Source organism: Berghia stephanieae, chromosome 7 (assembly GCF_034508935.2).
Source record: "Berghia stephanieae isolate SIO BIC M18660-M18661 chromosome 7, UCSD_Bste_1.3, whole genome shotgun sequence".
In the NCBI taxonomy this organism is placed as follows: Eukaryota; Metazoa; Mollusca; class Gastropoda; order Nudibranchia; family Aeolidiidae; genus Berghia; species Berghia stephanieae.
The window spans coordinates 42,009,739-42,022,713 of NC_088366.1; the positions used below are offsets into that span (position 1 = coordinate 42,009,739).

At 39.0% G+C, this 12,975-nt stretch overlaps 1 protein-coding gene across 2 annotated transcripts in view; it reads right to left on the reverse strand.

Moving 5' to 3' along the window:
* LOC144977258 (ankyrin repeat domain-containing protein 27-like) overlaps nucleotides 1–12,975 on the reverse strand; it is a 48,754-nt gene that overhangs the window by 17,175 nt on the left and 18,604 nt on the right. For both annotated transcript variants that reach the window (XR_013646285.1, XM_078922290.1), the window contains exons 11-17: nucleotides 9,220–9,356; nucleotides 8,808–8,889; nucleotides 7,791–7,856; nucleotides 7,315–7,399; nucleotides 6,344–6,451; nucleotides 5,040–5,229; nucleotides 3,749–3,888 (exon numbers count right to left, since the gene is read on the reverse strand). Coding sequence is in view for 1 of the 2 variants with exons in the window: in XM_078922290.1 (XP_078778416.1) it covers nucleotides 3,749–3,888; nucleotides 5,040–5,229; nucleotides 6,344–6,451; nucleotides 7,315–7,399; nucleotides 7,791–7,856; nucleotides 8,808–8,889; nucleotides 9,220–9,356 (808 nt within the window). In the remaining variant the exon portion in view is untranslated. The remainder of the gene's footprint in view (nucleotides 1–3,748; nucleotides 3,889–5,039; nucleotides 5,230–6,343; nucleotides 6,452–7,314; nucleotides 7,400–7,790; nucleotides 7,857–8,807; nucleotides 8,890–9,219; nucleotides 9,357–12,975) is intronic.

Here is a 12,975-nt window from a genome sequence, read left to right on the forward strand (position 1 = left end):
CACCACCGCCGCGAAAAATTTTTATTCTCTATTGTCTTCTGGCACTTTTCTATTCACTTCATATCTTGTTGTTACCAACATAAGTGCCTGCTCCACTCACTTTTCTGAATTAAAAATTCACCCCATACACCGGAGCATACTCAATGTCTCAATCGTTTCTATGTTATATGTTTGTGTTGAGAATATTGGCTATTAAGCTTAACTGCTGGTCAAAATTATTCGCGATGGTGGTGTACGAACGAATCGGCGGTCTCAAGAAGTGGGTGAGAGAGGGATCTAGTAATGACTTTGAGTTTGAAACGAATATTTTTGTGTTCGTTGATAGCTCACACGGTAGAGCCACGCTCTCACCTGCCAGGCGGAGTTGTCGTACCAATAAGGTCGCAGGTTCGAACCCCACCACCGCCGCGAAAAATTTTTATTCTCTATTGTCTTCTGGCACTTTTCTATTCACTTCATATCTTGTTGTTACCAACATAAGTGCCTGCTCCACTCACTTTTCTGAATTAAAAATTCACCCCATACACCGGAGCATACTCAATGTCTCAATCGTTTCTATGTTATATGTTTGTGTTGAGAATATTGGCTATTAAGCTTAACTGCTGGTCAAAATTATTCGCGATGGTGGTGTACGAACGAATCGGCGGTCTCAAGAAGTGGGTGAGAGAGGGATCTAGTAATGACTTTGAGTTTGAAACGAATATTTTTGTGTTCGTTGATAGCTCACACGGTAGAGCCACGCTCTCACCTGCCAGGCGGAGTTGTCGTACCAATAAGGTCGCAGGTTCGAACCCCCCACCGCCGCGAAAAATTTTTATTCTCTATTGTCTTCTGGCACTTTTCTATTCACTTCATATCTTGTTGTTACCAACATAAGTGCCTGCTCCACTCACTTTTCTGAATTAAAAATTCACCCCATACACCGGAGCATACTCAATGTCTCAATCGTTTCTATGTTATATGTTTGTGTTGAGAATATTGGCTATTAAGCTTAACTGCTGTCAAAATTATTCGCGATGGTGGTGTACGAACGAATCGGCGGTCTCAAGAAGTGGGTGAGAGAGGGATCTAGTAATGACTTTGAGTTTGAAACGAATATTTTTGTGTTCGTTGATAGCTCACACGGTAGAGCCACGCTCTCACCTGCCAGGCGGAGTTGTCGTACCAATAAGGTCGCAGGTTCGAACCCCACCACCGCCGCGAAAAATTTTTATTCTCTATTGTCTTCTGGCACTTTTCTATTCACTTCATATCTTGTTGTTACCAACATAAGTGCCTGCTCCACTCACTTTTCTGAATTAAAAATTCACCCCATACACCGGAGCATACTCAATGTCTCAATCGTTTCTATGTTATATGTTTGTGTTGAGAATATTGGCTATTAAGCTTAACTGCTGGTCAAAATTATTCGCGATGGTGGTGTACGAACGAATCGGCGGTCTCAAGAAGTGGGTGAGAGAGGGATCTAGTAATGACTTTGAGTTTGAAACGAATATTTTTGTGTTCGTTGATAGCTCACACGGTAGAGCCACGCTCTCACCTGCCAGGCGGAGTTGTCGTACCAATAAGGTCGCAGGTTCGAACCCCACCACCGCCGCGAAAAATTTTTATTCTCTATTGTCTTCTGGCACTTTTCTATTCACTTCATATCTTGTTGTTACCAACATAAGTGCCTGCTCCACTCACTTTTCTGAATTAAAAATTCACCCCATACACCGGAGCATACTCAATGTCTCAATCGTTTCTATGTTATATGTTTGTGTTGAGAATATTGGCTATTAAGCTTAACTGCTGGTCAAAATTATTCGCGATGGTGGTGTACGAACGAATCGGCGGTCTCAAGAAGTGGGTGAGAGAGGGATCTAGTAATGACTTTGAGTTTGAAACGAATATTTTTGTGTTCGTTGATAGCTCACACGGTAGAGCCACGCTCTCACCTGCCAGGCGGAGTTGTCGTACCAATAAGGTCGCAGGTTCGAACCCCACCACCGCCGCGAAAAATTTTTATTCTCTATTGTCTTCTGGCACTTTTCTATTCACTTCATATCTTGTTGTTACCAACATAAGTGCCTGCTCCACTCACTTTTCTGAATTAAAAATTCACCCCATACACCGGAGCATACTCAATGTCTCAATCGTTTCTATGTTATATGTTTGTGTTGAGAATATTGGCTATTAAGCTTAACTGCTGGTCAAAATTATTCGCGATGGTGGTGTACGAACGAATCGGCGGTCTCAAGAAGTGGGTGAAGAGGGATCTAGTAATGACTTTGAGTTTGAAACGAATATTTTTGTGTTCGTTGATAGCTCACACGGTAGAGCCACGCTCTCACCTGCCAGGCGGAGTTGTCGTACCAATAAGGTCGCAGGTTCGAACCCCACCACCGCCGCGAAAAAATTTTTATTCTCTATTGTCTTCTGGCACTTTTCTATTCACTTCATATCTTGTTGTTACCAACATAAGTGCCTGCTCCACTCACTTTTCTGAATTAAAAATTCACCCCATACACCGGAGCATACTCAATGTCTCAATCGTTTCTATGTTATATGTTTGTGTTGAGAATATTGGCTATTAAGCTTAACTGCTGGTCAAAATTATTCGCGATGGTGGTGTACGAACGAATCGGCGGTCTCAAGAAGTGGGTGAGAGAGGGATCTAGTAATGACTTTGAGTTTGAAACGAATATTTTTGTGTTCGTTGATAGCTCACACGGTAGAGCCACGCTCTCACCTGCCAGGCGGAGTTGTCGTACCAATAAGGTCGCAGGTTCGAACCCCACCACCGCCGCGAAAAATTTTTATTCTCTATTGTCTTCTGGCACTTTTCTATTCACTTCATATCTTGTTGTTACCAACATAAGTGCCTGCTCCACTCACTTTTCTGAATTAAAAATTCACCCCATACACCGGAGCATACTCAATGTCTCAATCGTTTCTATGTTATATGTTTGTGTTGAGAATATTGGCTATTAAGCTTAACTGCTGGTCAAAATTATTCGCGATGGTGGTGTACGAACGAATCGGCGGTCTCAAGAAGTGGTGAGAGAGGGATCTAGTAATGACTTTGAGTTTGAAACGAATATTTTTGTGTTCGTTGATAGCTCACACGGTAGAGCCACGCTCTCACCTGCCAGGCGGAGTTGTCGTACCAATAAGGTCGCAGGTTCGAACCCCACCACCGCCGCGAAAAATTTTTATTCTCTATTGTCTTCTGGCACTTTTCTATTCACTTCATATCTTGTTGTTACCAACATAAGTGCCTGCTCCACTCACTTTTCTGAATTAAAAATTCACCCCATACACCGGAGCATACTCAATGTCTCAATCGTTTCTATGTTATATGTTTGTGTTGAGAATATTGGCTATTAAGCTTAACTGCTGGTCAAAATTATTCGCGATGGTGGTGTACGAACGAATCGGCGGTCTCAAGAAGTGGGTGAGAGAGGGATCTAGTAATGACTTTGAGTTTGAAACGAATATTTTTGTGTTCGTTGATAGCTCACACGGTAGAGCCACGCTCTCACCTGCCAGGCGGAGTTGTCGTACCAATAAGGTCGCAGGTTCGAACCCCACCACCGCCGCGAAAAATTTTTATTCTCTATTGTCTTCTGGCACTTTTCTATTCACTTCATATCTTGTTGTTTACAAAGCATAGGTGACTTGAGAATTTTAAGAAAAAGTTTGTTTTTTTTTCAAATCTAATTAAATACAGACAAAAATCAGGAAACAATGACAGATCAGAACCTACCATGACATTCTGGTAGCCCCTCTGACAGGCCAGATGAAGTGGTGTCAATCCCAGATAATCCGTGGCATCAACCACGGCGTTGCTCTTCACAAGCAAGTCTATCAATATACCCTGGCCATAGTATGCTGCCATGTGGAGGGCTAAGGGAGGGATGGGAAGGTAACAATGTTTGTTACTAATGCAATGTAATTGTTCTTCACCGGTAAGTCTATCAATATACCCTGGCCATAGTATGCTGCCATGTGGAGGGCTAAGGGAGGGATGGGAAGGTAACAATGTTTGTTACTAATGCAATGTAATTGTTCTTCACCGGTAAGTCTATCAATATACCCTGGCCATAGTATGCTGCCATGTGGAGGGCTAAGGGAGGGATGGGAAGGTAACAATGTTTGTTACTAATGCAATGTAATTGTTCTTCACCGGTAAGTCTATCAATATACCCTGGCCATAGTATGCTGCCATGTGGAGGGCTAAGGGAGGGATGGGAAGGTAACAATGTTTGTTACTAATGCAATGTAATTGTTCTTCACCGGTAAGTCTATCAATGTGCAGCTATGCGGTCTAGTGGTATGACACCCGCTTTCGGATCGGAGGGTCCTGGGTTCAAGCCTCGCTCAGCACATAGTTGAGTCCTTGGAAAAGGCTCTTTACTCACATTCTCTCACCATACTCAGGTATAAAATGAGTACCTGCCCATTAACAGCGTTGTCTCTGTCCAAAAAAAAAACTGTAATATCGCCTAACAGGCGTCATGTCCCGTCCTACACGTTAAATGTTGCTGTTGGTCAGGAACCCCTTGCAAAGCGCTTTGAGCACGTTTAGTGGATATTGCACTATATAAAAGCTCTTCTTTTTTTTTTAGAATATACCCTGGCCATAGTAATGGGCTAGGGGAGAGATGAGAAGGGAAGCATGTTTGATATTAATGCACTGTAATTTCCATTGATAAATTGGATCTCAAAGCATTGCTGAGATGTGACATTGCTAGTTGTTTTGAAATACTCAAATCATTAAAAAAAGGAGAAAAAAAAGTATTTTCAGTTGCTTTAGAGTGAAGGGATTAAAACAAATTACTGACAAAATGAAATCTTGCTACAACTATCATAACTAATATGATGAACATTTTGTCATTGAAACATGTCATAATGCAGCTGTCTTCTCAATATGTACAACTGTGATGGATTATCATGACACACGAAGGCTCCTCATTCGACTCGTGCTGTTACTGCATTCTGTTGAAAAAGAGGAAGAAAAAGGCCTGATCAACTCATGTGACTCCATTCCTACCTACCTGTATATCCCCTGTTGTCTCGTGTGTAGGCTGTCACCAAATCAGACTTGGTTCTAAGCACAGACAACATCTTGTCACAGCGGTCACATGAACACAGTGGGTGACATAGCATGAGTTGGATTTCTTCTGAGGCTTTGTAAGGCTTCTCTAGCAATGCCTGGACGGCTTTCTCATTCCCTTCTTGTACAAACTGGGGGGGGGGGGGGGGAAGAGGGCAAAATAAAAAATTTCATATGTAACCCTCTTTGTCGAGCAGGTATTAGGTTGAGATAAACTAGATGTCAAAATAAAGATTAAATAATCAGAGCTGTTAGAATTTAAAAATTGAAATTTTTATTTTAGCTGTTCTACAAAGTGCATTCACTCTCCTAAACAAAAATATTTCATTCAACTAAAGATGGTTGCATATGGCCAGCTGAGGGAATAAATGAAACATTGCGAAGGGCATTGAGCATGGCTAATCTGTTGAAATCCTTGTATAAATGTTCATATTTCTATAGCGTGAAACTGACAATAGCAATTGCTTGCTACCCTTTGGATATTTGTTTGTTTGTTGCTTTAGGTCTCTTCCAACACAATTGAGGTTATATGAGAGACCGCTGAAACAAAAAAAACAAGCAATCTAACAAAAATAGTACAAATGTAAATCAAAATCATAACCTAAAGATATCATAAGCTAAATTATAAATAACCAAGAACAAACAGGCAGAAGATTTACAGAAAAAAAATATCCCCTGTCAAAAATACAATCACAAACCAAAGAAGCAGGATAGGCTAGTAAAGAGAAGAAGAAACGACATCACTATCAGATCGTACACCCATGCGAACATCATAGGTATATGATTCAAGGGTGATGCTCCCATCCAACCACCTGCAACCCCCTTTGGATAGGATGCTAGTCTATCGCAGCGTACTTTCCACCAGATCTAACAGACCCAGCTACTCAACGATTGCTGGGTGGACAGAGAGTTTAGAAAAAAAAATCTGGATTACACCTGAGATTGTTCTTGGGCCCTTCGACTGTGAAGCAAGTGCTCTACCAACTGAGCTATCAGGTCTGTACTTTCTAATACTTGCTGTTACATCTTTAACTCTTTAACAACAAGACTTAATTTAGGTAAATAAATATGAACATTTACCATGGAAACACAATGAGTTTTCAATGTGAGTCACAATTGTGATTCATTCCCTCAGCAAGTCATATGGAATCAAATTTCTGTTTCATAACATAAGTAAATCATCATCGTCATCATTAATATCATCATCACATTATCATCATTCATCAAGAGAGAAAACTCACTTACCTTAAAGAATTCTTCAATGACAGAAGGTTCACTACTTGATGACTGTCTTGAGGTTGTAGGTGAGAGGTCATTTGAATCACTCAGTGTAAAACTATTCCACCTCTCTCTCTGATAAAAAAAATATATAACTAGATTTAAATCCAAAACTATACAATATACTCAACAAATTCACCATTAAAAAAAAATAACAATGTAAATATAAATAAATAAACTTGAACATTTATATAGAGCATTCCCACAGATTCACCATGCTCAATCTGCTTTCAAATGCTTTATTTGTCACTCCATAGAGGGCCATACAGAATCAAATTTCCATATCTTACAGTACAAGCTTCTTGTACTAACAATCACACAAAATCCGTCACTATTAATAGCAGTTGCATATCATTCATACCTGAGTGTGAAAAACTTCTTATCAAAAATAATGTTCAAAGAAGGGTTTTACGGCACTTGCAGCAACACATTTAGGTCATTTCAGCGCCAGTAAAAAGAAGTAAAATAAATAGTCAAAAAAAATTATTTAGGTTTAAAAACAGACGAGAAAAAGTAAGACAAATGGGAATGGTTCAAAAAGGGAACAGCTGTAGATTCCAAAAGCAACTATCATTGTATTTAGTTTAAGATCACCTAAAACTCTCATCAAGACATAAGTCCAGGATCCCATTAATAGACTCCAATGCTTACACTAACAGATGATTATATATTCGAAAAAAAATATAACAGTACATAACAACAGAGAGATGTTTACAAGGATAAAGATATCATCTCCCAAAACTATATCTATACATTTGACTGTTTCCCTCCCAGCCAAGAACTCCGGCCAAGGTCAGGACAAAACTAAGTAATTTCACTCCAAGACAATGACAGAAATCAAGTTGAAAAACAAATATAGGGGGATAGAAGACAGAGCATTGGTGACATCACTATGGGAGGTTTAGGACCCCACACAGAAGAAGAGATAAATGCTTCACCTTATTGGAAAATGGCTGTATTTCATCCTGGATATTGCCAGTCCTAATATGTTCTAGGGCAGCCTCCACTGTTGCCAGGTAGAACCTGTGATGAATTGTCAGTGGTTTCCAGTTAGATAAACTCAAATCATAAGAATTTCAAAACAGGCTTTGATTTTAAAATGCACTTTAAAAGATGACTATTTAAAAATATGACAACAGCATCAAAAGAAGAAGAAAAAAAAAACAATAAAATATAAACAACACCTAATTCATTTTTTGTTCAACTGAAACCATGACAATAAAACCAAAGAATGAATAATGACAGCTTCAGTTTTTAAAAAACAAACAAACAAAAAACAAGTGAAAACACTTCTTTAGTTGAAAGAAATATCTTATTTTGCGAAATGCAAAATAATCTCTGTTCTTAAATGAAACTTAATTGGTGCTGACTATCCTAATATTCCATGCATAGAACACAAACAATATCTAATTACCCAAATTCATCATCGTCAGATGACTTGGCAAAGTGGAAATGTCGCATGTAAACCAAATTGGCATACCTGAAAAACAGAGGGGAAAAAATGCATGGTTATAATAAAAATAAATAAACAACGAAATCAAGGTGCCACAAATAAATATGGAATAACATCTGTTAAATCCTAATCAAAGCAGTAGGTGTTATTGTGGCAATGAGTCTAATGTGGCAATGAGCCAGTCTGTGATTTGATACGTGGGTAGATCAGAGCTGCCAAAGTCCATAAAAAAATTTTAAAAATTTGTTTCCAAATGTGATGAAAATAAATATCAACATTTATCCAAAAAAAAAAATGTTATTGTTATTTGGATGAACTATCACTTGATCCGTATCCACCAATTAGATCCTTATATGGGACAGATCTAATAGAGTTGTGTTATTTTTCTGACTCTCTTCTTCCTTTTCTCCATACAAAATGACAGTCAAAGTATTACGATCGTTGTTACATATCCTCTCTGTCCACCCAGGAGTGATTGGGTAACTGGGTCAATTAGATATGGTAAAGCCTGTCACCCTATCCAAAGGGTGGCAAACAATTCTAAGTCTCAGTCAATGGAGATAAAGTCCTATTTCACAGACCTCATGACACATGACTTTGTAGGACTTTTTAAATTCATACTATTTATCTCACAAACTCTATAAAAACCATTCTCTGTGTGGTATGACACTCGCTTTCAGATCGGAGGGTCCTGAGTTTGAGCCTCAGTTGGCTCATAGTTTAGCCCTTGGAAAAGGCTCTTTACACACATTCTCTCACCGTACTCAGGTGAAAAGAAAAGATGTGCTTGAAAGGGTTCCTATTCATGTATGTGTCATTGTCATTCATTGATAAGTATTGATAAGTTTTAGTACAGTCTTAGAAACTTTGTAAATCTTTGTAAATTCTGGACTAAATCGTTGATGATTAAAATGGGTAATTGAAGGAAATTTAAAACTATTTGGCAGGTCTGAAGTGAAATCATCAACGACAACTTACCAGTTTGGAATGTCTGATTTGATGACGAGGAAGATGAGGATAGGGAGGAGGTCGTCAGAGGACATCATGGTGGAACCACAGTCTGTAATGATGGTGGTGATGATGATAATGGTGGTGGTGATGATGATGGTGGTGGTGGTGGTGATGATGATGATGATGATGATGATGATGATGATGATGATGATGATGAAGATGGCGATATTGATGATAGTGGTGGTGGTGATGATGATGATGATGATGATGATAGTGGTGGTGGCGATGATGATGACGATGATAATGATGGATGATGATGATTAAGTGGTGTATTATGTTTTTATTGTCTTTTTTGTTGCCTGAAATGTTCCATGTTTGGAAGTGTTTTCTTTTATGATGCTGTTATATTCATTTTTGTTCATTATTTATAACTAGTTACCATTTTCCTCCATAGAAGTTCTTCTTGGTGGTTTGGAGAGAACGGTGACTATTCTCTTGATACAAAACAACCTTCCCATTGGAGTGCTGTACCGGTTCAGAACACTGAGCTCTTTCTTGGCAGGAGGAATGTTTTGACTGGGGATGGGGAGGGGAGGAGGGGATAATTTGGGTCAAAAACAAAATGCAAAATATAATGAAAGGGAAAGGGAAATAACTGAATTGCATTCATTGTATCAGATCTGGAATGTTTGTATCAGCTCAAATTTTGACAGATTGCCTCAGATTCCCATTTTCAAAGGATTTGATTTTTGACATGAAAGGGATTGGCAAGTCTTTTACAAGTGGAATTATTATCTACGGCAAATAAGTACAAGTGGCTCAATAAATGAAAACCATTTTTTCGTCTTAATGAATTTTTGTATAGTGCAATATCCACTAATAGCACTTTAACCCTTTCCTTGCCAACCACAGGAAAATCATCACATTCATTACAATACACCCAACATTATTCTCATTTTGATTTGTGTTGTATATCACAAGCCTTTTCTTTTTTAATGTTTGTTATAGTTATGAACAATTCAACACTGCGTTGTAGAGCTCATTTTACTGATAAAAAATAATGTAGATATAGCATGAACTTAGTTTTTGGAAAAACTCCTGAAAGTGGCCAGTAAGAGGAGAGTTATGTGCTTCTCAGGAGGTCCCGAGCTAAAAGCTACACTGAACTGTGGGACAAAACATGCTTCCTCTAAGGTGCCATTAAAATTTCTTTTCAAACAAAAGTGTGTAATGTGTTCAGCGCTGGAGGGCTGCTTTTCACAGAGCTCTTAAAATTATTTCATTTTACGGCTGTTTTAAGTGTTATTTCTATACAGGACGAATTTTATTTCATATTCAGAGGATTTCGTATGACTTTGTGCTGCTTTTGACGAAAATTCGTGGATTTTAAACAATTAATTTAGCAATACTTTAAAGTTTTATCAAATTTTTGCAAGGATTTTATCATCTATTAAGACCATTTTTGTTTACGTTTTACGATTTTAAGGAAAATAAACAGTGAGCTATTTTAATCTTATTACAACGGTCGACGATGAACACCGAAAATGACAACACCTAATTATTGTTATAACTATTCACCCCAACACCTATGTACAATACGACACACAATTAATAATACACCGAATTTAGAAATAGTGAACCTTTTGAGATCTATTAAATTATACAAGGCATACAGAAAAATAACAAAAAGAGGAAATAAAGGTGGAATGAAACAAAAACAAAAACAAATAGAAGCCAAAGAAAACATCAAAAACAACTCAGTCAAATTAAAATGCAATAATTTAAATTCTACTAATAACAATCTAAAAATTCTAACAGTGAACTGTCGCAGCATTGTACACAAAAGAGCTGAATTCTGTGCACTCATTGACAAACACGAACCAGACATTGTCTGTGGACAAGAGTCGTGGCTAAATGACAATATTAAGTCATGTGAAATCTTCCCCAAAGAATACGAGGTATTCCGAAATGACAGAAAACTACCTAGAGAAGAAGCAGAAGATGAAGGAAGTGAAAATGAAGATGATGAGACCAGGCGACCGGGAGGTGGAGTATTCATACTCGTTGATAGAAATCTCACAGGCTGTGAGCAAACAAAGTTCAAAACTGACTGTGAGATGATTTGGGTAAGCGTTAAAATCCAAGGCCATAAAAACATCCTTGTTGGATCGTTCTACATGCCCCATCGAAACGAAACTGACATCGTAGAACTGCAAAAATCGCTTGAAATAATCAACTCAGAAAAACTCCAAATCAAATGATTCTAACAGGAGACTTTAACTGTCCTGATATAAACTGGGACGGTTCAAAAACGTTATCTGTCTGCCCACAACGTGCAATACAACAAAGCCTCATCGACATTACAGCAGGAGCGTACCTCACACAAATTCACGAAGAATGCACACGCAGTGACAATATTTTAGATCTTGTTTTCGTATCCAATCCATCACTGATCCATTCAACAACATCACAACCAGAAATATCAGATCATGCCTGCGTTGTTACTGAAACTACACTAAACCCCAATTATATGAACCAACCCCCCAAAACACGATACCTTTTCAAAAAGGCCAACTGGGCCGCACTACGAAAACGAATCAAGGGACTGTCATCAGAGACCACAGAACAACACAAAAGCAGTATGGATGTAAATGAAATGTGGAGCCATTTTCACTCCTGCCTACTCAGTGCAATCAAGGAGTCAATTCCCCAAAAAGTACATAAAAATACAAGAACGCCGCCGTGGATGAACAGGAAAATACGAGCACTACTAAGACGCAAAGCAAAAGCATTCAAGCGGGCTAAACTGAGCGGAACCTGGGAAACATACAAATCGTTGCAGCATCAAAGTAGGCGTGAAATAAGGCAAGCAGAATGGACGCACATTAACAATGTTATAGAAAAAGGACTTGAAACAAACAATACTAAGCCATTTTGGAACTACATAAAAAGCAAGAAAAACGATTCCATTAGTGTAGCCCCATTGAAAGAAAATGAAACCCTGTACATTGAGGGGAAGGATAAAGCATCGATCCTCTTGGATCAATTTTAATCTGTCTTTACCCCCCATGATCCACACGATACAACCACCCCACTGACATCACAAAGGTGTGACCAATCTCTTACTAATATCAACATAAACATCTCAGGAGTTGAAAAGTTGCTGAAAAACGTCGACCCATCTAAAGCGTCAGGTCCAGATAACATCCCCAACACAGTACTAAAGGAGTGTGCTGAGAGTTTGGCCCCCTCATTATGCATAATTTTCCAAAAATCAGTTGACACCGGGATGCTCCCTAATGACTGGCTGAAGGCAAACATCGCACCTGTATTTAAAAAAGGCAACAAAAATAAAGCAGAGAACTACCGTCCAATCTCACTGACGTCTGTAATATCCAAACTATTAGAGCATATAATCTGTAAACATGATGAACCACTTTGAGAGCAATGACATCCAAACTGACCTGAACCGAGGGTTTCGCAAAGGATACTCATGTGAAAGCCAACTCCTAATAACTGTAAACAACCTGTTGAGACTCCAGAATGCCAACACTCAGGCAGACATCGGCATCCTCGACTTTTCCAAAGCATTTGATACTGTGCCCCACCAAAAACTCCTGCAGAAACTAGAAAATTACGGAATTTGTGGCTCTGTACACACATGGCTTTGTAATTTCCTCACAAAACGTACCATGAAAGTAGTCCTAGACGGCACGTCATTGGATGAATGTCCAGTCATATCAGGAGTACCACAGGGAACGGTGCTAGGACCCATACTATTTCTTTGTTTCATCAATGATCGATGACTGTCTAATATACCGACCAATAAAATCTGCAAATGATCAAAAATTGCTACAAGAGGACTTGAATAGTCTCGAACAGTGGGCTAATGATTGGGGAATGAAATTTAATGCAAACAAATGCTACATCCTCAGCACAGCTAAAAAGTACAATGAGACCTACAAGTTAAATAACACCGTCCTGAAACAAGTCGACGATAACCCATACCTTGGCATCATCTTCTCAAAAGACTTGAAATGGGGGAAACACATTAACAAAATAACCCAAAAGGCAAACTGCACCCTCGCGTTTCTCCGCCGAAATCTTAGCCACGCCCCAACGTCATGCAAACAAAGCGCCTACCTCGCACTTGTGAGATCACAATTGGAATACGGAGCAGTTGCTTGGGACCCCT